The sequence below is a fragment of the Ixodes scapularis genome, unplaced genomic scaffold, assembly GCF_016920785.2.
Source record: "Ixodes scapularis isolate PalLabHiFi unplaced genomic scaffold, ASM1692078v2 PGA_scaffold0__279_contigs__length_252992795, whole genome shotgun sequence".
In the NCBI taxonomy this organism is placed as follows: Eukaryota; Metazoa; Arthropoda; class Arachnida; order Ixodida; family Ixodidae; genus Ixodes; species Ixodes scapularis.
Window position 1 is genome coordinate 150,939,840 of NW_024609835.1, and position 26,376 is coordinate 150,966,215.

At 43.4% G+C, this 26,376-nt stretch overlaps 1 protein-coding gene across 2 annotated transcripts in view; it reads right to left on the bottom strand.

Annotated features, from left to right (window-relative positions):
* Positions 1 to 26,376, bottom strand: part of LOC8026263 (atrial natriuretic peptide receptor 1) — a 111,427-nt gene continuing 85,051 nt past the window's right edge. For both annotated transcript variants that reach the window (XM_042290092.1, XM_040504815.2), the window contains 8 exons: positions 18,548 to 18,716; positions 11,959 to 12,111; positions 10,071 to 10,194; positions 9,922 to 9,990; positions 7,503 to 7,677; positions 6,386 to 6,484; positions 3,913 to 4,004; positions 1 to 204 (listed from right to left, as the gene is read on the bottom strand). In XM_042290092.1, coding sequence (XP_042146026.1) covers positions 115 to 204; positions 3,913 to 4,004; positions 6,386 to 6,484; positions 7,503 to 7,677; positions 9,922 to 9,990; positions 10,071 to 10,194; positions 11,959 to 12,111; positions 18,548 to 18,716 — 971 coding nt within the window. In that variant the 3' untranslated portion in view covers positions 1 to 114. The remainder of the gene's footprint in view (positions 205 to 3,912; positions 4,005 to 6,385; positions 6,485 to 7,502; positions 7,678 to 9,921; positions 9,991 to 10,070; positions 10,195 to 11,958; positions 12,112 to 18,547; positions 18,717 to 26,376) is intronic.

Consider the following 26,376-nt stretch of genomic DNA (forward strand, 5'->3'; position numbering starts at 1 on the left):
TCGGTAAGATTTATTGGCTTGTTTCCACTAAAAAAGAAGAAAACCCAAAACTTTTTGCATTCCACTGTGTCTTGTGATCAATGGTGATCTAGGAGATAGGTTCCTGCAACTTCACTATATCATTACTTTCTTTATGCCATCATGTAACAGGACATCCTTGGAGTGCTCTCCCAAAAGCCAGAACGTGTGCATTAGGCCCTTCCCCTGGAATAAAAAGAAATACGTCAAAGTCATACAGCTTCAGGTTTTCGTAGTGCCAGTTTAAGCGTTCCTTTATTTTTAAGCACAGAGGCAATGAAAAGCGCCACTAAAATGTATTGTATACTCAAAACGTTATTTCGTTTCAGAGCAAAAAAAAAAAACAACAAAAAAACTAAGCACTTTTTTTAATGAGCCATGTTTTTATTACATTTATATCCGCCACCAGACATCATCTCACAAAGAAGAGCAAAATGTGCCGCAGATTTTGTTTTTGAGTCTGCATGGCAGCTAAGGAAATCTTGGGTACTTTTGCTATACACGTTCACCCTTAAACTGAGACTAGAAACTCCGCCTTCAGTGCGAGCTTTCTAGCCTTGGTAACACAAGTATGAATGCGTAGGCACGCCCAACGGAAGCACTGCGAAGCCAGCGAGCTCGCGCTGGAGGCGGAGCTTCTAGTCTCAGCTTAAGCGGTGAACGGAATGTATGCAGAGTTAAGAGGCTTCGTTTTTTAGGGCATGTAGAAATAGCGGAATGCTTACAATATTTACCAAATTCCAAGTGGCCCTCACAAACGAGCAAGATTATTTTTTAAGAATACCAGTTATGTTTTTACAGACGCCCAACCATGACCACTCATAAAATATATAGCTGTCAGCTTCCCTTAGTAGAAGCTGAAGCATAAGACTAAATATATTAAAGAATAGATACCTGAATACGTGCCTAATGACTTCTTTGATAAACCCTTCGTATACATCGTGCTCTCCTTTTCTTACAGCTGTCAACGCTTACCCACATTATGGTGCCTGAAACGCGTGTCAGACTGGAGTGTCTGCCGCGTCCTAAAAAGTGGCCCCTCGTTTCGCCTGACGACGTCATGGAAGTGACCTTGCAAAAATAGGTATGGACGTCCCGTGTCCACACTAGTGCCATTCTATTACCTTTATGTCTATCCTATGAATTCTTGTAGACAGTTGATGGACCACTTATTAACCGCTAGTTTGCCATAAAATGGCCATAACAACGATATTAAGATCTCCCGATACAAAAAAAACAAAAAAAACATTTAAGTTTTTTTACTCTGGTAAAGGAAGGCCAGCGAAGCTGTACTATGGTGGGAACGAATTAATGGCCGTCCGCAAGTCAGCAAGCGAGAGTGGAAAAGCTCGAAAGTTTGCCGCCGTCGCTCATAGATGGCGGTAGCTGTCCAGAGTTCTGTGTCATCAGGTCATTTGAGAACGGACACGATCCTGGGGAAACTAGCCCTTAACAACTCCGCTGTAAAACGTTTTTCATTCCATGCTATGGGCCCGGTGAGTCAGTGGATATCCTAATGCCTCTGTGGTGTGAGCTATAGATTGGTAGATTAATAAAATGATGCCGGGTAGATGTTTTCGTTAGGTGTAGGGAGGTGTCCGAGTTAAAGAGTCGTTAATTAAGCGCCGGGCATCAATATGTTACATTGCTGTCTAGAAACATGCCAAACTTTAGGGAATTTTCCTTCTGGAGGTGAAAGTGTTTAGTATTTACCAAAATAATTCTTACCTGTTGTTATCTTATTGTCTTTTCGGTTATCTTATTTTAAATGCGATAGCAACGCCACCCTTTAGTGACGGGTTGAAACATGAATATTGCTCTGTATGGCTGATGCTAGAGTCACTGAATGTTCCCAGGGTACCGAAACTCCTAGGCTCGAGGTGCCAAATGGCGGCTCAGTCTTTTTTTCTTTACTGTAGTGGCCATGAAATCTTAGGAAGCATGTTTTTGCGTAAAAATAAACGGAAGTCTTATTTTTGTATGAACTTTAGTTGGAGATTGGTACAAAATTACCGGTGCCTCTGCTTTCTAAAATTTCTAGTTTACAAGGTTTTGCGGCACAATTAATATTGTTTCTATACAACCATGTCTCACCGCTGGTTTCAGGTAGCGCGTCTCGACCTGGGCGCGTGCTAACGTCGGTATTAGGTTGGCATCCTTTTAACTCCCTCCATGTTTCGGCGCCAAAATGGGCAATTAAAGCCAGAATAGAAGAGTCGCGGCAGACTCTATCGAATACGATGCTCCCGAAACAATACAAGCAACCATACAGTTCTTCGGGTGGTCGCTGCGAGAGAAATGGTGGCGTTGTGAACGCTATTAGTACGGTTTTCGAGTAAGAATCGGTGCCACTTTTTTAAAGCAGGCTCAGTGACAGTATCATAACTGAGTTGTTCTAGTAACATTGGTCTCCGCGGACCCCGTAGCATACACCTTGCAGACTGAGTGGCTTCTATACGAACCCCGTAGGGACTCCGTGCAGACGCTGTATGACTTCCCTGCAGACCCCATAAGGACCCTGTGTAGGCCCTATATGGCTCCCCTCGGACCTCATAGAGAGTCCCTGTAGACCTTGGATGGGTTCTCTGCAGGCACCCTATAGACACCATATGGAAATGTAGACTCTCTATAGTGTCCGTATGGGCTCAATCGGGTGTCTCAGTATAGATTGGTTATTGGATGACATTACCTGGTCACTAGAATAGGACGTCCATAGAACGTCCGTTGGCCAATATTCTATAGGGCGGCCATAGTATGACTTCAGGAAGGCAGCAGTAGTCGTGGTCTACATATCGATGCCTTATGTTCTTCCTAGGGATGCTGCTCTACAGAACGTCCTCGGAGTGTCCATAAACCTGAAACTGGGGCAGAAAAGAGAACACAACAGAAGGTACCTTCTGTTGTGTTCTCTTTTCTGCCCCAGTCTCAGGTTTACAATCTGTTCAACTTACACCAGCTCGCCTGCACTCTGACTATGTTTTCGTTACTGGTGTTATGTGTGAGTATACTTGGACCCCACTAGTGCAAGTAAGCTTGTGTAAAGTGAAAAAAAATAAAACATTCCTAACCAATATCGTTGCACGGCCTCTTTGACACAGCTTTTTGAGACGCGTTCCAGGCACGTTACACCACACCGCAAATACACCAGTCTAAGCATACTGTGTTTACGATGTGGGTGAACTCTTTTTGGATACTTGTATTAGAAGTGAAGTTTCTCAATTTCCTGTGAAAGGTTTCTAATTGGGAATTGGTAACGACTTAAATAAAGTTAACGCGAAAGATGGTTAATTTATTTGTTAGCTTGCCTGAATAGTATTACGAACCGTTAATGTTAACTTTGCTCTTATTGCACACACCTGCTGTAATATACATCTGCTGTAATTGCTCCTATGAGATATTTCAAAACGTGCGACTGAATTTTAGTATTTTCTACCTATAACTGGAATCAATAAATAGATTAATAAAAATTATGTTAATTACGGTTTTGCGGATATGCACTTCTGGTAATTTATACGGCAGTACTTCGGTCAATACAGTTACAAGTTTTATACGTAGACAAAGATGCTTTAGTTGGTAAACTTCGGTGCAGTTATGTACCACAACTCGTACCACAACTTTACACAAAATCTCAATTGAGGATAACTATTGTCACAAGATCGCTTGCACCTGCCAATCAGAGTGAGACATCAAGAGCGAGAAGTCTTGCTGCGGTGGCGACACTATAACAATGGCCACCGAATGTAAATGTGTACAAAGTTAACAAAATACTCTAAATTTGGCAGGCGATAAGTTGCCCGTCAAATAAATTTCAATTTTGTGTGACGCTTTTTCGTAAAGCTGGAAAGTGCCGTCCTTCCTTATAAACTATAGTGGTTAACAATGAAGGTACGTTACCTTGATATCGATACCACCACGAGGTTGCAAGTGGAACGTCCCGAATCGTTCCAAAACGGCCTTCGTATCTGGACTGACATGAATTCGTAGTGCTGGAATAAAAATTCGTAGCGAACAGTGCACTGTAAGTAACTTCGAAAGTATAAATGCAATTTATGCCGCCAGCCCTTCACAAAAAATAACTGAAACACAATACTGCGGAGAAGATGCTTAGAGAAACAGTAGTGCTTTCATACCACAGCAGGAGTACAAAAGAAACGAAAATGTGAAAATACATAGTGTTTAATAACTTTTTCATACTGCGCCAGAAGAAAAAAGGATGAATACCCTGCCGAAAAAGAACAGTATAACTTATCACTATCTTTATTCTAGAACTGCGAATCTAACTGGAATTGTTTCTGTAAACCTGTCATTCAAATTGCAGACAAAGGAATGGTTTTTGAAAACCTGAAATACAGATCGAATCCATATAGACTTCCAGTTCCAAAACCGAGATAGCGAAACGTTATACTGCTTTATTTTTGCTTGGGTAGTATATCATCAATAAAATCTATTCGGTCAGGCGTTCCCCAGGGAAGCATCTTGGGCCCTTTTTTATTCAACCTTTACGTAAATGACATTGTAAATATCAGCCGATCAACGAAGCTTATCATTTATGCTGACGACACTAGTTTATTTTTTACTGGTGATACCGCCTCAGATCTCATAGATACCGCGAATGATACGCTAGAAAAACTAGCGAAATGGAGCAAATGTAACGCTTTAAAAATAAACATAAATAAGACTAAGGAAGTTCTATTTCGCCCAAAGAATAAACAAGTTGACATAAACAAGACCATATGTTTAAACTCTTCTAGAATTGAGTTAGTCTCTTCTTTTAAAACATTGGGTATTTTTTTCTCAGAGACAATGTCATGGGATGATCACGTTAACTACATTATATCCAAATTGTCCAGCATTGTTGGCTTGATATATCGTAATAAACACATATTTCCCCTTAAGGTAAAGTTGTTAATATATAATTCATTATTTTATTCCCATATAAACTATGGTCATCTCGTATGGGGCACAACTACTTTTACTAACTGTAAAAAAATATTCATTTTGCAAAAAAAGATTTTAAGAAGTATTTGCAAAGTCCCACTCGAATGTCCAATGGATTCACTTTTTACTCAACTGGGTGTAATTAAAATTTTTGATTTGTATAGATATCGCCTTTGCGCAAAATATATGATTGAAAAAAACATGCATGTACATCATCTTGAATATTTAGCGAATCTAACACAAAAAGTACACTCGTACCAAACGCGCATTCTGCAGCCCTGGCAAGTGCCTCTTTTTAGAACAAATTATGGCCATCATACTATAGCATACACACTACCGACCATCCTTAACCACCTTCATATGCACCACATAGAACTTGGCACGTTATTGGTGGGTACCTTGCGGGACATGATACTCTCTGGGCAAATCGGCCACGATTGAACGGTGCCTTTGTGTGTATTTTCTGAGTATTTTTATTTTTTTTTTGTAAAGGGGAATGTGCTTGTGTTTTGTGTATTGTACAATTAATTAACGTAGACTATTTTTCTGGGTTTTCCTTGAACGATGTGGGGCAGTGCTATTTTTTGTCTACTCTTAAATGTTGTATTTTTTGTTATAGTGCCTTGAACGATGAGCAAGTGACGTTATTCTATAGTGCCTGCTTATTTTCTTTAGTTTCATATATCTCATTGCACACTGTTCAATCTCTTTTTTGTTTAGCGTTCTCAGTGTATTTCTTTTTTTTCCGTCCACGCTGCTTGTAGCTGCTGCTTTAGGTGGGCTTAGAACTAGTCAAGCTGTACACACAGCTTTTTTCCAAAGCCCCCACCAACACTGTACCTTTCTTGTTGGAAAATAAACCTATTATTATTATTATATCCTCTATCCACATTCACGAAAATAATATGCATTAAAGTACTCAACGCCCACAAATGTTAGTGCTCAAATTAGGCCAGAAAAACGGAAGGTACAATCATTTGCAGGAGTGCACTATATAAAAAAAAAACAGCTGTCATAATGTTCCGTTGAGATAAACACAAAACCACGTAAAACAGGCACACAATTGTTCATATGTTTTTTAAAAGTGAGCACGGCTATAACATATTAAATTTTAGAGGTGGTTTAGCTTATCATTAAAAAAAAGGTTTCCCATTAGCAAGTTTAGCTGCGATTTACCGAATATAACTTACACACAGGTCATAATGATCCACTAAAGTTATAAAAGGTAGCAGGTAAAAAGCGTCAGGAGCCTGCCGAAGGCACCAGGCCATGTGATCGAATGTCATTTACAGCTCGCAAACGATGAAAGGTAGACGTAGTCACGTCATAAAAGTAATCATGTCTGCTTTTGTTTTTGTTCGTAAGTTTGTTCCCTCCCATCTGTACTTGTTCACTGCCAAATAAAGCAAAAAACACCGGTTCAACTTACGCTCGCCGTTTGACTCCATTCTTGAAGCGGTGTTGACTGTGTCACCGAAGAGGCAGTAACGAGGCATCTTTTGACCAACTACACCAGCGCAACAGGGTCCTGCACAAAACATGTGCATAAAGTGATAAATTTTTGTATCAACAAAGTTTGCAATACTTTTAACGTCATTTTCGCGAGGCCAAAGTAGTAAGAACGTAAGACATGAAAGCAAAACGCAAAAGCGACACGCAAAAGCGTAACGACCGTTTGAACAATATATACAGTTCATTTCTCCCTAACTCTGAGCGGGGCCGATGCTACGATGAAATATAAGGTACATAGTCAAGTTCTGATTCCAAGTATCAAAAATGTGTTTCGTAAACCAATCTGAAAAAAAAAAACGAAAAAAAAAACACAAGAAAACTAGGTGCATTGAGCCGAGCTCAGTTGACGATTTTTGCTCAGAGCTGTTCAGCTCTGGTTTGGTTAATTATGTATCGAAGATACAGATAACCGTCTGCACAGTGTCAAAAGCAGCGCAATGGAAAAGTTACCGAATATTCTACTTTCAAACAAAAAGTCAGTTAAACGGAGGACGATTTAAAATGACTTCGGATTAAGAACTTCATGCGGTAGCCACACGTTTTTATGTCTTGTTTTCTATTATAAAAATGCCGGTATTACAAAATTCCAATTCGGAATTTGCAAACGTCTGCATCGATGATAAATTTAATATTGAATTCTGCTAAAACGGGGGAAAATTAAAAACATTTTGAGACTTTTTTATTCCATTTTTGCAATAGATTAGTTTCACTTTGAAATGAAGGCGTACTACTGCGAACTGCGCTATTAGCAACGGTAGTCAAGACGCCAATTTTAATCATCGATCTGCCTACTTAAAAATGTGCAAGGTTATGAATCTTTTGAGTATATCACAGGTTTTGATTAGATAAACTGAATATTTGCAGGTACTGCATTTCACTGAGAGAAATAAAACGCAGAGCACGCTCTTTGCCAAACTCGGCAAATTAGCTACTGAAGAGAAATAACCGATGAAGTATCTATAATTAGGGAACACGGTAACGGTCCGTTGTATAATGATCTGCTGCAAAATGACTCCTGTGCGGCGCATACTCACCTGTATGCATGCCTATCCGGAGCTTGAGCGTGTCGTCAGGCCTGTGTCTGATTCGAAAGTTTCGCACCGCCCTGAGCAGGCTGAGCGCCATGCGGGCGACCTCTCTAGCATGGTTGTGACCATTCCGATCTGGAAGCCCAGACACAACCATGTAAGCGTCCCCTATGGTTTCTACCTTAAAGCAAAACAAAAGGATACACAGCAGTGAGCCAACCGAGGTCGCGCAATATCTGGCAATTCGAAGAGCAGCTACAAGCCTATCGCTTTTTCAGAGTACTTCACGAGTGTTCCTGATGATTGTAAAACGAACCCCAAAGTTTTTCGCGGTCTTAAAAAGAAAAAAAGAAAACCTTGCAGCGCCCACGGCGGGTCAGTCACTTCAACACACAGGAGGACAAGACAAAAATATTGAGACGTGGAATTTCCGTTTGCACTATGCATATAACGGCGGTCTCTTTGCAGTGACGTCAAATCAATACCAGGAGATACATAGGCTTTTTGACGGCTCTAGTCAGTGAAAACTTAAAAAAAAAAAGAAAAAAGTGAAAGCCGTTTACCACTCGCTGTAACGCCGAATTGGAGCACAGCTCTTGAGGAGGAGGAGGGAAGGGTACTGAGGGCCACGTGTTCTCGCCCCCCCCCCCCCGGGTCATGTGGGGTCATGTGGGGGCAATCACGTGCCCCCTCAGAGGTCACGTGACCTCGGGGTGTCACGTGACTCCCCAGGTCACGTGACCCCCCCCCCCCGGGTCACGTGACCAAAATTTTTCCACTAGATTTAGCGGGGAAATTTTTTCCGCTGGATTTAGCGGAAAAACGTTTCCGCTAGATTTAGCGGGGAAATTTTTTCCGCTATTTAGCGGGGAAATTTTTCCGCTAGATTTAGCGGGGAAATTTTTCCGCTAGATTTAGCGGGTAAATTTTTCCGCTAGATTTAGCGGGGAAATTTTTTCCGCTAGATATAGCAGGGAAATTTTTTCCACTAGATTTAGCAGGGAAATTTTTCCGCTAGATTTAGCGGATACAGAGTCTGCGGATTCGAATAGGATGCGGAAGGTCAAGCTGTTATCCGTGCAGGGCTCTACTTATTATAGGCAAAGCAATCGACTGTTTCTTTTGGTTCTTTAAAGCTCCAAAGGGGGCTGCTGGCGCCACCTTTCGTAGCTCAAACAAATCTTTACCGAACAACGCTTCTTTTCTCTACCACCAGGGAGAAGTTTGGGGTTCGCAATATTCGGGCGGCGGGAATTCAATTCGGCAAAAATGCGGTATTCACCGTTCGATAACACTGGGCGACAACGCCTAATCAATTTAAAATATATATAGGCGATGTGTCAACCGCTTAGAAACGTTAGAATTCATTTTAATTTTCAGAAGTATACCACATGCGTCTTGAAAACCCGTCACTTAGGAACAACGAAGTGAACAAGACACTGACAGAAGTTCGAGACCTGTGTTTGTGCTTCCCACTTTGTAGTTCCTTAGTCTCGGGTTTTCAAGATATTGTAAGTACACAAGGTCGCCTGCATGTTTTCTGTTATTTCTATCAAACCACATACTGTAGCAATCCAGAGCATTAAATTTAATTGTAAATAAGGTTGGATCGTCAGCTTGCTATCTAAACCCGTTTAGAAAGAGTCTCACGATCGATTATTATCACAAAAGCTGTTGAAACCTGCCATTATTTAAGAAAAAAGAACGTATTTCTTTACCTATAAAGTTGATACATAGATGCTAGACTGAGGTACTCGCAATTTTTTTACACGAACTATAGAGAGTTTCTTTGCTTTATAAAAATTTAACGCCACGTCATTGTCAAAGTGAAAAATGTTTGTAAGTTGAGTTGGGGACTACTGCAACCACAGCGCATATTTGCTCGAATGATAAAATAAATAACACGGTTCAAATTTAACGTCAATCGGCCATGTAGTGCTCGAACCTCGGGGATGTTCAGCGCAAAGATTCCGCGGTATGTTGGCGCAGTACTCAAAATGAGGTAATTATAAATTGTTGATGCCACGGAAGTAATGTACAGGTTGTATTTGGAATACATTTTAGCGCTCAAAAAACAGGGACAAAGAGGCAAGAAACAGACAGCACAGTGTGCTACTAACAACTGAGTTGTTAGTAGCGCACTGTGCTGTCTGTTCTCGCCTCTTTGTCCCTGTTTTTTGAGCGCTAAAATGTATTCCAAATTCCAAAACCAACTAGCCCAACAATCTACTCTACAGGTTGTAGCTTCTAATAGCAAGCGCTTAAAGTGTGGACATGCATGACAAATCGAGTACGTTCTTTGTCATATCTGCCTCTCGATTCGGTACCTCTTCACACTTTTTTCTACCTTCCGAGCCTCTTTTAGGACATCAACAGTCGTCCGCGCAATGTGAATGTTTCACGACTGAAGAAAATTCTTACTCACCTTATAGACGTCAAAGTCGCTTATCACGGCATCGAAGCACGTGTACAGATCGTTCAAAAAGTCTACAACCTAAAATAAAAGAAAGTCCCCCTAGTGAAACACTGGACATTTAAAAAAAAAAGCTTACGCTATATTATCTTGCTTCGTACCTGAATTGGAGTGCTGGAGGAACACATGGAGGTAAATCCGACGATGTCACTGAAGTATATCGTCACACTATCATACAACTCCGGAATTACTGCGTTTCCACGCTTCAGTTGCTCTGCAACCGACCTGTTGTGAAAGAAAGCTATTTAGATTTGAATGTATGAGAGCATGTCACTGTATGGCTGCGGCTATGAAATTTGAAGACTTTGAATCACGGATACACCAAGCTCTATGAAGATAAGTATAGATACATAAAATGAAGTTAATATATAGCGCGATACAGTTAACACAAACACGCAAATGCTGTTTTTTCATTTATTGCTCAGAGTCTTAAGAATCTCTACATAAAATATTGTATTGTCGAATATTCATCTGTGGAGCATTACCTAAGAATCCAAAAATTTGATTTTTAGCTGTAGGTTGCGCATTTCATATTCGCGTTTAACTGTCCTGGAGGGTGAAATGCAAACTAGGCGAAGCAGAGCGCATTATTACAGTATACGTCATGCAATAATATTTGAGATACGTCATGCCTTAAGTAACAGAACGGACTAATGTTCCAATAAACTTGTTGGCTAACCATTTCATGAAGGTGAGCTTGGCTACGTTTCCGGTAGCTGCATCTTCAATGACCGCGGTTTGTCTGGGGCGACAACGCGCGAAATAACACGCTGAAGCCAGCGACAATTAATCCTTTGCAAAACTTAGTGCTACCTGGTAGCTCAAATATAAGTTTAACTTTCGCTGTAATAACGCGGCACAAGTCACAACCATCGCCAACTCGATCTTCCGTGAACACGTCCACTGTTAACCCTTTCAAGTTTGTTGGTCTCAACTTCGTTGATCTTATCACTCTATGTAGGGAGACCACAGCGAAGCGCCAGGCTTAATTGTGGGCCCCCTACATAGAAAGTTTTTTTCGGTATGATTTATTCTTTCTATCCAACTTTTATACTTCATGACTGGCATATTTCCCCATTATACTCACCGGATATTTATTACACGACAAAGAGTTTTAAAAAAAGGAAGAATAAAATATATATGCCACCATAATAATATTTTTTAATATTTATATGGAACAGTTAGAGTAACAAAGAGCACATATTATATTATAGTTCAATTGAGACAACAAGAAAATTAAGCTTCAATTAAGATTTATGAAGCTGTAAAGATGACAAACATATTGCGTATGAATTGAGCAAAATAATGCAAGTCTTTGCTTCAGTCTTTTCTTTAAATATTTTATATGATTCAATGGGTACAACACACGTACGTGGAGAAATACTATTTACAAAATGTTCATTAGATGAAGTAAATATCACAGCCATTTTAATGTTTTTTTTATGCGGGAGATACGGGACGTAGCACAAATTGAACTGTTTGATATCTCCTGTTTTCAGTACTGGGTGACCGTATGTCTATTGCACTTTGAGCCAGCTTATCTTAAGACTATGAATTAGTTTAACCGAAGCGCAACATAATGTTTTTATGATAAAAAAAGCTTTGTGATTGTTAGAGTTTATACCGATCGTAATGATTATAAAACAGGTCTGACTGTTACAAGTCACTTGATACATTTTTTTACATATTCATGCGCACTGAAAGAGAACTGTATTGCGGTTATATATATAATTTTGTACAAATTAATTGCGCGATGTTCGGCAGCTAATTTTACCCTAAACAGAAGAATACTATCTTCTATAATTTTTTTATGCCTTTCCTTTTCTAATAGCTTAAGCTTGGCCACTTCTGTGGACTGATAGCGTTCTTAGTTTATTGTTAAATGTATTTTTATACCTATTTCTAAAGAATAATTTGTCAGTGTTATATTGAAGTAGAAGCAGCAAGCAAATATTTGAATTAAGTTTCTTATTGTAGCCACCCACGGACCTAGGGAGGACTTGGTAGAGTAACTCTTCTGACTTGCGCTTTTCTTCCAAAAATGCAGCCGTTCTCTGCTCCACAAGAACCTCCAGCTCATTGGCGTATTGCTCCATGCGAGCCATGATGTTGTCCATTATGTTGACTTCTCCATGGTATCCTCTTGAAAATACAAGACCACAAATAAATTGACAGGCAGTTTTTTTTTAGAATGGGATACATGATTGTTACTTCTTGAACTTTCTGGATTACACTTTTTTTTTCTCGTCACTACCACTTTGAATAACATAATTTTCTCGCCGGGTGAGCAAACGAGCTTAGTGAGATAATACTGATGTGTAAATTAATAGAGAAAAAGTAAGACTTTTAGAATACCTGGGTAAATGTAACTACAGTAACAACTTATAATACCTGGGTAAATGTAACTACAATAAAGTACCTGGGTAAATGTAACTACAAAGTAGTGTCTAATGATTTACGTGTGCCCACGAAATACAAGTACCCATGTATTTATTAGCCACTGTAACTGTGCGTTAACTAACATTTTTAGTGAATTTTATCTATTATAGAAAAATTTTCTGTGGGTGTGTTACAGGTATTTCTAGCAAAATAAGAAATGACTTGTACCATGGGCGGGAGGGTACTAAATAGTTCACACTAGGACATCTCAGTTGATACATTTCCTAACACAAACGTTTTATATTTCAAACAAGGTGAAGGTAAAAATATTACAGACGGTTACGCTTCTCTGTAATGCGAAGTTTGAGGGCAGCATAGATAGGGTGTTTCACGAAAGGTGGACAAATTCGATATTATGAAAACTACGCATCGCGCCAACGAAAGACTTGTGTCGATATCGTTGAATGCCAGGTGTTTATTTAGTAAAATTATTAGAGTTCGGGATAACTAAATTGCAAATTAGTTTGGAGCTATTTTTTTAAATTGAATTTAAGGGCATGGTTTCAATTATAAACTTGCTGCTGAGCATCATCGAAAAACACTAAATCAACAAGTTGGAGAACGATGGAAGGCACGCGCGGTATTTTACGGCATTCTGAAAAACCGCGCAATTTCGACGGGTTTTTAAGTTTCGGTTTGCAATCGGAGTGCTTCTCGGCACGGACGGCACCGCACCCCGTAGAGAAATAGTGCAACCAACCTCTGCTGTGCTGTCCTTGCGCAACGCAGCAGAGGCTGGTTACACTTTCTCCACGGGGTGGGGTGCCGCCGGTGACGAGAAGCGCTTTGATTGCAACCGAAACTTAAAATCCCGTCGAAATTCCGCGGTTTTTCAGAAAGCCGTAAAATACCGCGCGTGCTTTCTATCGTTCTGCAATTTGTTGATTTAGTGTTTTTCGATGATTCTCAGCAAAATTTTAGTTGAAACCATGCGATTAAACTCAACATATAAAAAAATACGCGAAAATAATTAAAAGTTTAATTATTCCGAACTTTAATAATTTTCCTAAATAGGCCCCTGGCCTAAGACCAAAACTTCACAAGCCTTTTTTTTTGGTGCGATGCGTATTTTCGCAACATCGAATTTGTCCAGCATTCGTGTATGTACACGATTCTTTCTTTGTTTTGTTTTGTTTGAGGCTAGGCCAGGGAAAACAAGGAGGGCACTGTGGGAGCCCCATAATGCAACGCTCGCGGTGTTTCTTTTAACATGAAGCGTTTTTGGTTAGTTGCTCCGGATTTCGTGAAGCCGTATCTCTTGAAGACGTGGCCTGTGACGTCACATGACGTCACAGTTTCCCCGCCAAATTTAGTTGAAAGATTGACGCCGCGCGACCTCAACTCCAATTCAATTTCCCCATAGCGGGTAAAATGATGTCACGTGACTTCATGTCACATGACAAAGTCGGTTTCCTCGCGATATTTAGTGGGAAAGCTGACGCCATATGACCTCGACACGAAATCAATTCCCCGCTAAATTTATCGGAAAAACTAAATTTGTGTTTAAGTCCTGTGACGTCAGTTCTGCCTCTAGATTTAGCGGGGAAACTGAATGCACAGTGTAGAATTATAGGACCCCGAAGGAAAAATCCATCAATGTAACCCTGTTTGGCAGTCAATGTTTTCTAGTGGACCGCTGACTGTGCCTGACTGTACGTCAAGCATGTCTGATTGGCCAACAAGTTACTCTGACCGACAGTCGAACTCCAGTCAGACCCCGCTTGTCGGCTTTCTGATGGTTTCCTGGTGGCAGTCGGCCGCCGCGAAATGCTATCAGGATGTCTTGGTGGCGATTCTGACTGTACATCGATTGTCTCTGACTGTACGTCAAAAAGCTTTGACGTGCAGACAGACGTACGGTCAAAGGACGTAAAGTTTGTTCGGATACCACTATTTCGTCAAATCTATGAATACGAAAAGTAATCTATGCACCGAGAAAACGATTTCGGGACGTGAGCCCATAAAACCGCTGACGTTAGAGAAATGACGAGCAACCGACCGACAACCTTGATCAGAAGCCCGCCGAAGCGCCGAACAGGCCAAACACGACACTTCGCTTCGCCCATAGAGGCTTCGCCGAGCTTTCATGAACGATCGCTCTCGACTCGTTTTGTTTGCCCGCTTGCTCCAACCTGTCGATCCTGCCCGGGCTCTACAATGTCTTATGTTTTAGTAGAATTTCTACTCGAGAAGACCCAGCCTGTTGTGAGTTCCGACGATGTAAGGGACTTTAGCGGTGTTGTTGAAGACGACGAGGTGTACCAGGTCTACTGGGCCGGTGACGCGCGAACAAAAGGATCGTTCTACGACGCGAAAGTACTCTACATGGCAGGTGAGTAGAACTGAAGTACGGCGAGTGATGTACGAGTGCTTTGCATAACATGCTGACGGCTTAACTGCATTTGCAACCGAAGCATCTCGTACAAAACGGATGGTGAAATCTAGCTCTCTAAGAAACGGCGTAGCATAGCGGTTACGGTGTCCGATTTGTACGCAAGTGGTCGCGGGTTCGATCCGTGGTGGTCCTGCTTTTTTTTTTCTTTTTTTTTTTCTCGGACATTTTGTTTTATCGAGGCATTTGGCGATATTTGTGAGTGCGTATAGCTTTACTCTTATATAAATGCTGCCCTTGTTGATGAAATTCCCTTGGCAGTGGCAGTCAGACGTCATCTGATGGACCATCAGATGACGTCTGATGGTCCATCACGTTCCACCAAGGCTGCTGACTGGCAGTCAGTGTCCCAAATTACGTAGCTTGATGGAATTTTCAATAGGGACATCACAGACTTACACACCAATTTAGTTTCGTCACTAAATTTTGCGGGGAATTAAATAGGTGTATAGGATTGTAACGTACCATAATGCAACGCGGGCGGTTCTGCCAACGGCGACGGCGACGCCGACGCCGCAATACGCGGAAACGGGCGCCTAAAAGCTCAGCTCTAAAATAATAAAAAAAAAAACTGGCGTTAGTATAAAACACCTGAGATAAAGTGTCGTTGCGTAAAACATCTTGAGAGAAAGCGCGCCGATCCTCCAGAGAGGGGCTCGGCGTTGCAGACGAAGACGGTTCACCGGGAGCATTTCTTGAATTGCGTTTTCTGCGGCGCAAACTTAGCTGGTGTACATTAATTGTTTCTAAAGTCTCAATATTTCACAATGTAAAACACATTTTACAACAAGAGTTTTGACCACGCGGACGACCTCATTTCATCTAGCGATAGTAGCTGGAATGGGGTTTAGAAGGCAAAAGAAAGAATCGCTTAAAAGTTTAGCATGATATATTTCTCAAATTAATGAATTAACAAAGGTATCTTAAACGAGAAAATTTTCGATAGAAGTGTGCCTGGTTGCAGAAAACAAATAATTTAGAAACCAAGAATTCCAACCAAAACCGAAGAAAGGTTCAGCCCGACGTTCCGAAAACCAGCTCGGTTTGTTCATCAGGGGTGACTAAATCGCGTGGAGCAACAGCAGCGTTAATCTTCTTAATTGCTCACAACTCGAAATTCCTTTCTTTCCTCTACAGATGGCTTCTTGTTCATTGCCGTCGTCCAGTGGCGAAATACATGGACGTACAGCAATGGCGATTTAGCCACTTGTTATGAAGAAATCGAGCAGATTTTAAAACGTCGGGCTGAACCTTTTTTGAGATTTGGTTAGAGTTCTTTTTAAATTAAAGGTATCTTAGTGTTCCCTATAATTCTTCTCAGCTAACATCTTGATGAAAGGCTGTCCCCACAATCATTATCAAATTGCCTCGTCATTGTAGTTTCTAAAAAAAATATTTATGGAGTGAAAATGTGGACGAAGTTTTTGTGAGTACATGTGCTATGTCCTTTTTGGTACAATTAAGTATAGCTGTTACTTACGATTATCTTTTGAGTACATTTTACAAACTTGAGGGTGAATAATTTTTTTAGTCAATGACTAAGAATATGTATATTTTGTAAAAACATCGTCATTGCTTTTACTGGCGTGTCTGCACATTAAACTCATCGTTGTGCATAAAAAGGTAGCAGGAAATAAAATGCAAAGAAAAACTTAAGAAATAGCTACAGATTGTAATGGCGATTGATACATTTTTCGAGGCAAAGATACCCCATTTCACCCCATTTCCTGTGAAGTTAATGTCAAACAACACAATTTAAGCAATGAACTTCGGAACTGTGAATTATCAAGTACTCAAAAAAAGCACTTGGTGGTGCACTCGACTGTCTCTCTTTTGACTTCATTGGATTCGCGGAGCCTATCGCGAGCTTCAACTACATATTACACGAGGCTTATTCTAAAGCTGAATGATACCAGTTAAACAAACTGTGGTTTTGCCGCTTACGTTTCCCGGGACCTGTTCGCCAGCGTCGGTCTACTGGAGGCACCGGCGAGAGAGTCGCCAACACTTAAGAACCAGTTCAAACCATCACACGGTAACAAAGATCTCGAGAGTATCTTGCGGTGCATGTCTGTAGGTGAGTCCGATCACAAGCGGAATGTACCAAACATATTTCATAAAGTTCTCATATTCACCATGAGGTAAACCCTCTGACCACAAACAAACGATCGTCATTCTTTTTCAAATTTGCTTGCTTAAATTGAAAGGCTGCTCCAAAACTTACATGTGTGACTGAAGGTATTCATCCTGGAAACTAGCCTAAACGGTGAGGCGCCTGTCTTCACTATGACTAATCAAAATTCAGAGAATTGCCAATGTTGTAAATGAGCCAACAGTGTCGCTCAGTGTACATAGTGTAGGATCTGCGGCGTCCGAGCCGCCCACCATTCACGCCAAGACAAGTTGTAAATGTCTGTTTACACCTCGCCATAATGCCAACAGACATTACAAGAAGCGTTACGCAAGGTTTTCTCAAATGAAGGTTGTTATGTAACTTATGCTTTGGTTAATGACAGAACTACTTGTACGTCACGTGAAATTTCTTGATGCATTTTTTTAGTAACATATTATGAGTTAACGCGCAATATTTGATTGTGAAGTTCTCAGTCCTTTTGGCAAAAACGAAGTATGTCGAAAATTGCACCCTTGGAATTGTGGGCCTGAGTTTTGAGCACGTTACACCTGAACTCTCAGATTCAGCATGGTGAGTGCCCATGTGATGATTTCATAATGTATAGCGATATGACGATGCAAAACAGATTGTTGTAAGAACGATGTAAGTATGGATATCTAAGCTCTTCAACTTTATTCAGCAATTAAATTCCATCTAAATACTTTCTCGTCGTGTGCACCTAAATCGAGTACTTCTGTTAACCTGTGCCTTCTTAATTGATTAGGCTAGTTAATAATTACGCATAAAGAGAAACAAAATAAATTAATAACGTCCACAATTTCGGCAGTCTCTATAAGTTGCACCTAACATTAAAAAACTCTAGTTGTGCTTACATGTTACAATTTCTACTCGGCACCTCAATCGGCACATTAAAAATGGAGTTAAAATATACATAATGAATAAAAATATTATAATATTATGTCCCCTTTTGTAGAAGCGAGATGTGGTATTTTTAAAAGGCATGAAAAGCTTTTCAACTAAACCCCTTAATCCCAGAAATGTTTCCCTCCGTCCATCTGTCAGCACATCTCCCCGCTATATTGAGTGCAGCATTTGCCGGCACTTGAAGTCAGCGTATCATGTGAGAGCACGACTTCAAACCGCGACATCAAAAAACGGGGTCACGTGATGTGACGTCGCGATTTTACGTGACTCGACGTCACATGACGTTAGGCCACATGACACTAATTCCCCACTAAACGTAGCGGGTAAATTTACGTTACGTGACGTCACCTGGTCTGACGTCCTGGCGACTTAACATGACAAAACCGAGGTCACGTGACCTGTCGTCGTGAGACGTCAGATCATGTGATGTGACGTCCAAGTGTCAAGTAGGAATGTCACGTGTCCGCCCCGTGGCGTCAGGTCACGTGACATCAATTTTATCACTAAATTTTGTAGGGAAATTAACAAGGAACATGGTATTCACTCCCCAACAGGACTGTTCACATCTAAACAAATTAAAACGCTCTACCAACTACTGCATTCCGTGCATTATAGCACTTTGGAGACAAATGTCGCTGCCAATTTTTGTTGAGGACACGCTGCCACGAATCGCCCCTCTTCACCGTTACCTGTTGATGACCCTCATCATGACCTTGATGTGGTTGAATGTGGGTCGCTCGTCGGGGTCCTCGGCCCAGCAGCGCGTCATGAGCTGGTGCAACTCGCTGATGCACGCATCTCGATCCACCACAGGCCGGAAAGGAGGATCCTCTGGTGTTATCACACGAGCCACGATATCTGCGGTAAAACGACGAAGAGATTAAACTCCCTGAAACTGCAAAAGAAGGTCACAAAAAGCTGAATTTGATCTAAAAGTAGCAAGAAGCTTTGGGTGAAAGTAAAATTGGGGTCTGTGCAAGCTTCTAGTATCTATTTGCCGCAAAATCTTATTCATTCGTAAGTTTTCAGTTGAAATTGGTTTGGTGTGCACATGCATCTTGCTTTAAGCTATTCTTTTTTTCTTTTGCTCTCGGAGGCTATTTTAAAACTTAAGTATTTATAAAATTTAAGTAAATCAGTCTATCAGCCCTTCAAAATATCTTAATACGAACATGGCAGGCCCAGAAGATTTTGAAGTGTACAATGGTAAGTACAGTAGTTGGAACTGCTTGTTTATTACGTAGACATCAGAGAAACATTTGAGATATTTTTTGTCGTTTATTTATCCGTTTTGTTAGGCCAAAAGAGTGATATGTTAGAGATATTTCGTCAATATTAACCACGTGGTGTGTACCTGGAGCTTCGCCCACTTTATCTCTTCTCTTTCTGTGAGCGCTTGCTTACTGGCATCTATACATATCTCTGCCACTAAAAGGTGCTGCATTTTTAACCATGAAAAAGTCGAACAGATATTTGGGCGAGTTGGTAGGAGTTCATATTGAAAATCAGCAAGACTGGGACGAGGACGCAGAGAGATACACTGAACAAACGCTGACTAGCTAGTCAGTGTTCGTCCGGTGTATCTCTCTTCTATGTGCACGTCCAAGTCGCGCTTTCTTTCACAATCAGGAAAATTTGGTAATTTTTCTAAAGATTCTTTTAAATCGGCTGCTAATTTACTGCCTTGTTTTAAGCTAGATGCTCTACAAGCTCACAAGTGCCTTCCGCAGTATTTAGACAAGTTTTGTTTCTGATTGTACATTTAAAATAATGAAATTTGTGTCTCTGTCCTGTCGTAATTTTGAGCTTGTGTTTTCGGCAGAAATAAACAACAAAACGATAACTTCAGAAACGTTGAACCTTAGTAGTCGGCGGGATTTGCATTGTCGTCTGCTTACAGATGAGATAATATGTGAAGTAAGCTTGTTATTTAAAGAAGTTTGTATGGCAATGAACGTCGTTCTCGAGAGCGGGCACACTTCAATCACCAATAATTACGGATTGCACGACAAAAGATTAACCGAATTGAAAGGTGACTGGCTCTAACCTTTTTCCTTCTTACTTGGTATTTACAATAAAAGACATTGTGTCTTGACGAAAACATTTAACAGAATTATATCATTACTCTGCTCAAAAGTTCATACATCCAATGAAAATTTTGGGATTTTGACGTCACCTTCTTGGAAAAAAGCACAAGTCACTTTAACGTATATTTTGAACGAACGCATTAAATAGAACACACTGTAAGCATTATTGTATGGTACCGGCAAATATCTGACATGTACCAAAATAATAGGGGCTGGTTTAGGCAAAAAATACCAAAGCGTCTGAAGACGCTATCTACCTGTGCCATAATTATGATTATGGGGACAATAGGTTATTTTATCTTGACGTTAGTTTTCTCTTCCTTAAGTCAACAGATCTATTGCTAAATTACCCAATCATCAAGTGGAGGGCTGGGAATGTAGGTACACTCGCCGCAAGCGTTCGCTATGCCGGTGTAAAAGATTCGAAGTAAATAACCAAAATAGGGCGACGCGCCTGAAATTTGTTTTAGGCCTTTGCTTCAGAATAGTTACCCACTGCAGACGGCAGCACGTGCGGCGTGTGAAACTACATTCCAGCGTGCTATTTGGTTCTCGGGCAATTTAGCAAACGGTGTATTAAGGTGCAACCCCACCCTTGGTTAGTCTGATTCTAAACCAACAGATGGCGGTAGGATCGCCTTCCAGGCCTGTACATCAATGCGAGAAATCGAAAGTGGTGGCGCTTCAATACTGTTTTTTTTTAATATATATCCTGAATTTGACATCCCTGGTCCTTCGATTGTTTTTCTTTGCACGAGCTTTCTTTGGAACGCGCACGGCTGCTCCAGTTCTCGTGCGAGGGAGCCAGTTGCCTACGCTCCGAGCTCACGCCTCCAGCAAATGTGGTCAGTACAAAACGCGAAAATCGTCCGTAGCCAAATGCCCCTGAGGCACATGCACGACAAAACAACCGACGCGTTGAAAAATATAAAATTGCCTGTGCGCCGTTAGCACCCCGCGGGTATTTGAAAGGCCAATTACACATATGTCAATGTGATCAGATTAATGTGACGCGTCGACCTTTTTGTCGTGCATGTTTTTGGCTCTTTGTCAATTTCCAGGAAAACGTGATGCCGTGATAGACTTGGGTTTCCAAAATTCTTGCTTGAGGAATTAAACACCTAAAAATTCAAAACAAATGAACTATTTTTTGGGGGGTCAGGTGTCTCATTTAGGTAGCTGGCGGTTTATTTTAACCAAAACCACGAGACCGGAAAAACACATAATAACACTCAGGTTCAGATATTGAGTTTGGTAAACCCAAAGCCAAAGGACTCGTGCGGAAGTAATTACAAAAAAAAAAAGAAGCAAAACTTTCGAAAGTTAAAAATAAACTCCCCGCAGCAATACAAGACAAGAATTAATTTTAATACGAGTTCAGTGATAAATTCAATGACTGGCCAGGCAAAGTTTCTGGGTTTATTTTTTTTTTTTGTCATTGTAACGATGGTTGAGACTATATATATACCGGAACACGTTTTCAATAAAATTCAGTTGAAAGTTGCGCCTTGTTGTGTTTTCTTCTCTGCTTTTGTCCTCGTCTTTGTTGCGCACAAGATTGTATAAGCTGTGGATAGATTTTGCACAAAGTTTAAGCAATGTGCCAGCCTTAATTTGGTGATTATTATGCTCAAGTAGTGGTGTGCAAAAATTAAAAAAAGAGGCACACGAGTAATTTTTGACGTTGTATAAAATGTAGTTTAAGCACGCACATGGTACGCTAATTAAGGCTGAACCAGCGCTACATTTTACACTAACGTTGAGCGTATCGAAAGTTAAGGGAGCATTCAAAGCTAAAGCTTGTACACATATACTGCTCAGGCTGTGCTGTTTGAATGTTCATAGTACCTTATTACTCTCAGATTTGGTATAAGTTGTCTCCTCATTGCTTACAGGAGAAAAAAGGAAACATTCTAACTCTGGGCTGATAGAAAAACTCCACATGCTGACGGCTATCAATAATCTCGGCGTCAATTATGAGTATTAACAGCATGCCAACGGTCGCGTGCTTAGTACGAGTTTTTCGCCCGTGATTTCATACAACCGCTATTGTTCTTCACAAACAACATTGTTTACTCACGCATGTGGCACATGCCAAGTTTGGATTATTTTTTATTGATTGTGGCACACATGGTAAGTAGCATAGATTTTTTTTTTAAATATGCGAAATAGAATGCTCCTGGTTACCTTGGTCCCTAATGCACGTAACACAGAAAAGAGCACGGGCTAAATCGCAGTGGGAGACGAAAACAATAATGATAAACAAGTGTGTAATCCCGGGAAAACTGAGGGCTATGCACATATGCGGAAGGTTGTGGCGTTCGCCTTCCGCCGTAGGTGATCAACCAGACGACTCGTTCCTCGAGGTCAAACAGGGTTTATTACCATGACTCTGGTCCAGACTCGGGGCAACAACTGCCCTCGGCCACACGGGCCATCCCTTTTCTACCCTATCGGCGCCGGGTGCCGCCCCCCCACTAGTCGCCGGTTTGGCCGCCGTGTGGCGGGCCGAGCGCCCCACAACTCCCCCCCCCCCCTTTTAGAGGTCGAGGTCTAAGATGGCCTCCTCGTGGGCCGGGTCGCGGAGCAGATCCGGGCGGACTTGGCGGAGGATCCGGATGGCTTCCGCGACCTCCAACGGGCGGGGGGCTGCCGGAGGTGCAGCAGGAGGTGGCGCGGCTCGGCGAGCCCAGTCCGCCGCGACGCGGGCCTGGTGCAAGGCGCCCGCCAGGTGGGTGGGGCGGTGGAGCTCCGGCACTCCGCAGACGAGGCACAGCAGGCGGCGCTCCGCCTCCTTGTATACGGTCGCGGGCTCGTGCGGGTGCCGGTCCTCCAACGTGTTGCCCCGGAAAGGCTCGGGGACGGACTCCGGGGGCGCGCCACGCTCGGGCCGGGCCTGCTCCCTCCAGCGTAGCGCTGAGGCCGACCCCACCGGGCGGTCTTCTGCCAGCACAGTCCAAGTCGCGACGGAGGCACGCTCAAGACGCGGCGGGAAGCGTGCCGCCAATCGCCTGAAATGATAGGCGTGGCGGGAACGCTCTTGGTGGCAGTGAGGATCCTGCGGAGGAAATAGAGAACGGGCGTAGGTTGTACCGCCTGGGCGTAGTTCCGTGGTCCAAGGGCTGGCTGGGAGCTGGGATGTCCGGGACCTGCGGAAAAACTGCTGGCTCGCAGTAACGCTTGAGCTCAGACACGTGAATTGGGCCGTACTGCTGTGTACAATGCAGTCGTGCTAGGCGGTAGCTCAGCGGGGAAACTGTTTCCGTTATGCGAAAGGGTCCATCCCAACGGTTGGCGAGGGATGCTGCGAAGCCTTTCGACGCATCGCTGAGGGGATGTGTCCGACGAAGTACCAGGTCTCCAACCTGAAAGTGGACACTGCGGCGGCCCTTGTCGTACTGGGCGGTTTGTTGAAGACGAGCGACGTCGAGGTTCCCTCGTGCTTCACGAACGGCCGACGAGAGTCGGTGATGGACGTCCTGGGCGAACTGCGCGTATGGGCGTCCATTCTGCGCAACATCTGTGTATAGAAATGAATTTTCCATTGGGAAGGTTAGCTCCTTACCAAAGTTGAGACGGGCAGGCGTGAAACCAGTGGATCGGTTGACCGTGGTGCGCGTTGCAAATGCCATCTCGTCGAGTTTGGCATCCCAGTCTTTGTGACGGGCTGTGTGGGAAATCAACATCATTTTGAGGTTGCGGTTGATCCACTCCGTGATGTTGGCTTGCGGATGTACGGCGAAGTCAGCTTGTGCCGTATTCCAAGCGCAGCGCAGGTGTCGACGAAAATCTTGCTTCGAAAGTACGAAGCACCGTCCGTGATGAGCTCTGCAGGAAAGCCGAATCTCGTGAAAACGGACAGAAGGCAGCCCCAGATGCGCTGCGAAAGAAGCTTCCGTAAGGGGAACAGTTCGACCCACTTGGTGAAGTGGTCAGTCACAACAAGGAGGTACTGATTTCCGCGAGGACTACGTGGAAACGGTCCCATGACATCACATGCGACAATCTGCCGAGGCGATTGGCTAACGACTGGCTGCATTAATCCTGGTGGTTGGCCTCCGCGAGGTTTCGCCTTCTGACACACTGGACAACTGCGAGCATACTTCAGTACATCCTGCCTGATTCCTGGCCAAGTCGCAACACGACATAACTTATCGTAAGTCTTACTGCCGCTGCTGTGACCCGCTAATGCTGAATCATGGAAGTACCTGATGAATGATTTGCGCAGCTTCCGAGGTATCACAATCCGGAAAGGCGATCCATCGCTGTCGTCGTCTGCCTGGGGGATGTAGCGGAGAAGAAGTCCGTCCTCGCTCAGCAGGTACGAGTCGTACTCGTCGTCGCTTCCGGTGCCGCTTGCTCTTCGTGCCGCAAGCCTCTCGCACACGCGTCGACACAGTCCATCTTCCTGCTGGGCCTTGCGGAGGTCTGCTCTGCTCACCAACGTCCCCCACCGTGACTCCGAAGTGCGGGCCACGATGTCGGTTAATCCCACCAACTTTGGTTCCGTCTCAGTGGGAGGGACCTGCAAAGGAGCCCGTGACAGTGCGTCTGCCACAATATTAGTTGCTCCTTTCCTGTAGGCGATAGTGTAGTCGTACGCTTGCAGTGTCAGAGCCCATCGTGCAAGACGTCCGGCTGGATTCTGCAAATTCTTCAGCCAGGAGAGCGCTTGGTGATCCGTCTGTATCTGAAAGGAAGCGCCATCGAGATACATGTTAAACTTCTTGAGGGCGAAGATGATGGCGAGACACTCCTTTTCCGTCACGGAGTAGTTTCGCTCGGCCGCTGTCAGCGTGCGGCTAGCGAAGGCGACTGGGCGAAGAACGTTGTCGTGTTCCTGAAGGAGGACTGCACCCAGGCCGAAGTTGCTGGCATCTGTTTGGACGACAAATTGTCGGTTGAGATCCGGCAACTTCAAAGAGACGACGTCGGTAATTGCTTTCGAGAGCTGAAGGAAAGCGACGCGCTGATCCTCCCCCCACCACCATTTCTCGCCTTTGCGCAAGAGCAAGGTCAGGGGGTTAGCGATCTCGGCGCAGCGAGGGATGAACTGGCGATAAAACCCAATCAATCCAAGAAACCGCTGCAAACTCTTGACGTCGTGTGGCTGCGGATACTCTGTTATTGCACGCAGCTTGTCCTCGTTGGGGCGAAGAACTCCATTGTCCACTACAAAGCCAAGGAGGTTAATTTGTGGTGAAGCGAGCTGCACCTTGTCAGGGTGAATCGTCAGGCCGGCGTGGCGCAGGCACTCGAGGACGATCCCAAGATGCTTCAGGTATTCCTCGAAAGTCTGGGAAAAAATAACGATGTCATCCATGTATGCCATGGCGAATTTATATTTTGTGTCGCCGAGAACGATATCCATTAAGCGCTGGAAGCTAGCGGGTGAATTGGAAAGGCCAAAGGGGAGGCGGGTAAATTCAAACAATCCTCTGTGGCAAGTGAACGCAGTCTTTGGCACGTCCTCTGGATCAATCTCAATTTGCAAAAAACCTCGACTGCAGTCCAAAGTGGTGAACACTTTCGCGTTGCCATTCGCGTACATAACCGAGTCAATGGAAGGAAAGGGGTACGAATCTCTCACCGTCACTGCGTTGAGGCGGCGATAATCCACGCAAAGTCGTACCGAGCCGTCCTTCTTCGGAGCCAAGACGACGAGGGAGGCCCATGGACTCTGGGACTCTTGCACTGCTCCGGTATCCAGCATCTCCTGTAGTGCTGCGTCTAGTAGGGCTCGCTTGTGGACGCTGAGGGGCCTAGGGTTGCACCGCAGTGGTCGGGCGTCACCAGTCTCGATGCGGTGTAGCAACACGTCGGTCTTGCCCGGGGTTTCCGTGAACATCGTTGCGAACGGCTGCAGGATGCTCTCGAGCTGCTGCTTTTGCGAGCTGGTTGCTGGGCACGCGTTGAGGGCGTCTCGGATGCCATCAGGAAGAACTCCAGCTGGCCGCGCTGTGTAGTGAGTCGGAAGGGTTGTGCCGGTGACGCAGTCTTCACGTCTGGTGAAGGGGGTCACGTGTGGCTGGTTGTCCAGCCGATACCCGCCGGCAGCAAAGTCGAGCGAAATGTTTTCGTCTGCAATGAAATCTCGGCCCAAGATAACAGGTACGGCCAATCCTGGCAGATAAAGGAAACGCTGACGCCGCGTTTTTCCGTCGAAAGAAATCCTCAGCCTTACTGCGCCTGCTGCTTTTGTTCGCGCGCCTGACGCTAACTGCAAAAGCGTGCTCGAACAACGGAGCTTAACATTTCTTGATTTGCAGAGTTCAAAAACGACGTCGCCGATAAGCGAAACTCCCGCGCCGGTATCGAACAGGGCGGCGAAAAGAACTCCGAGCAGAGAAATCGTTATTCTAGGCTCGATGCTGTGGTTCGTAGGTCGTACTCGACATACAGAAGGAAGTATTGCCGGCGACTTACATTTC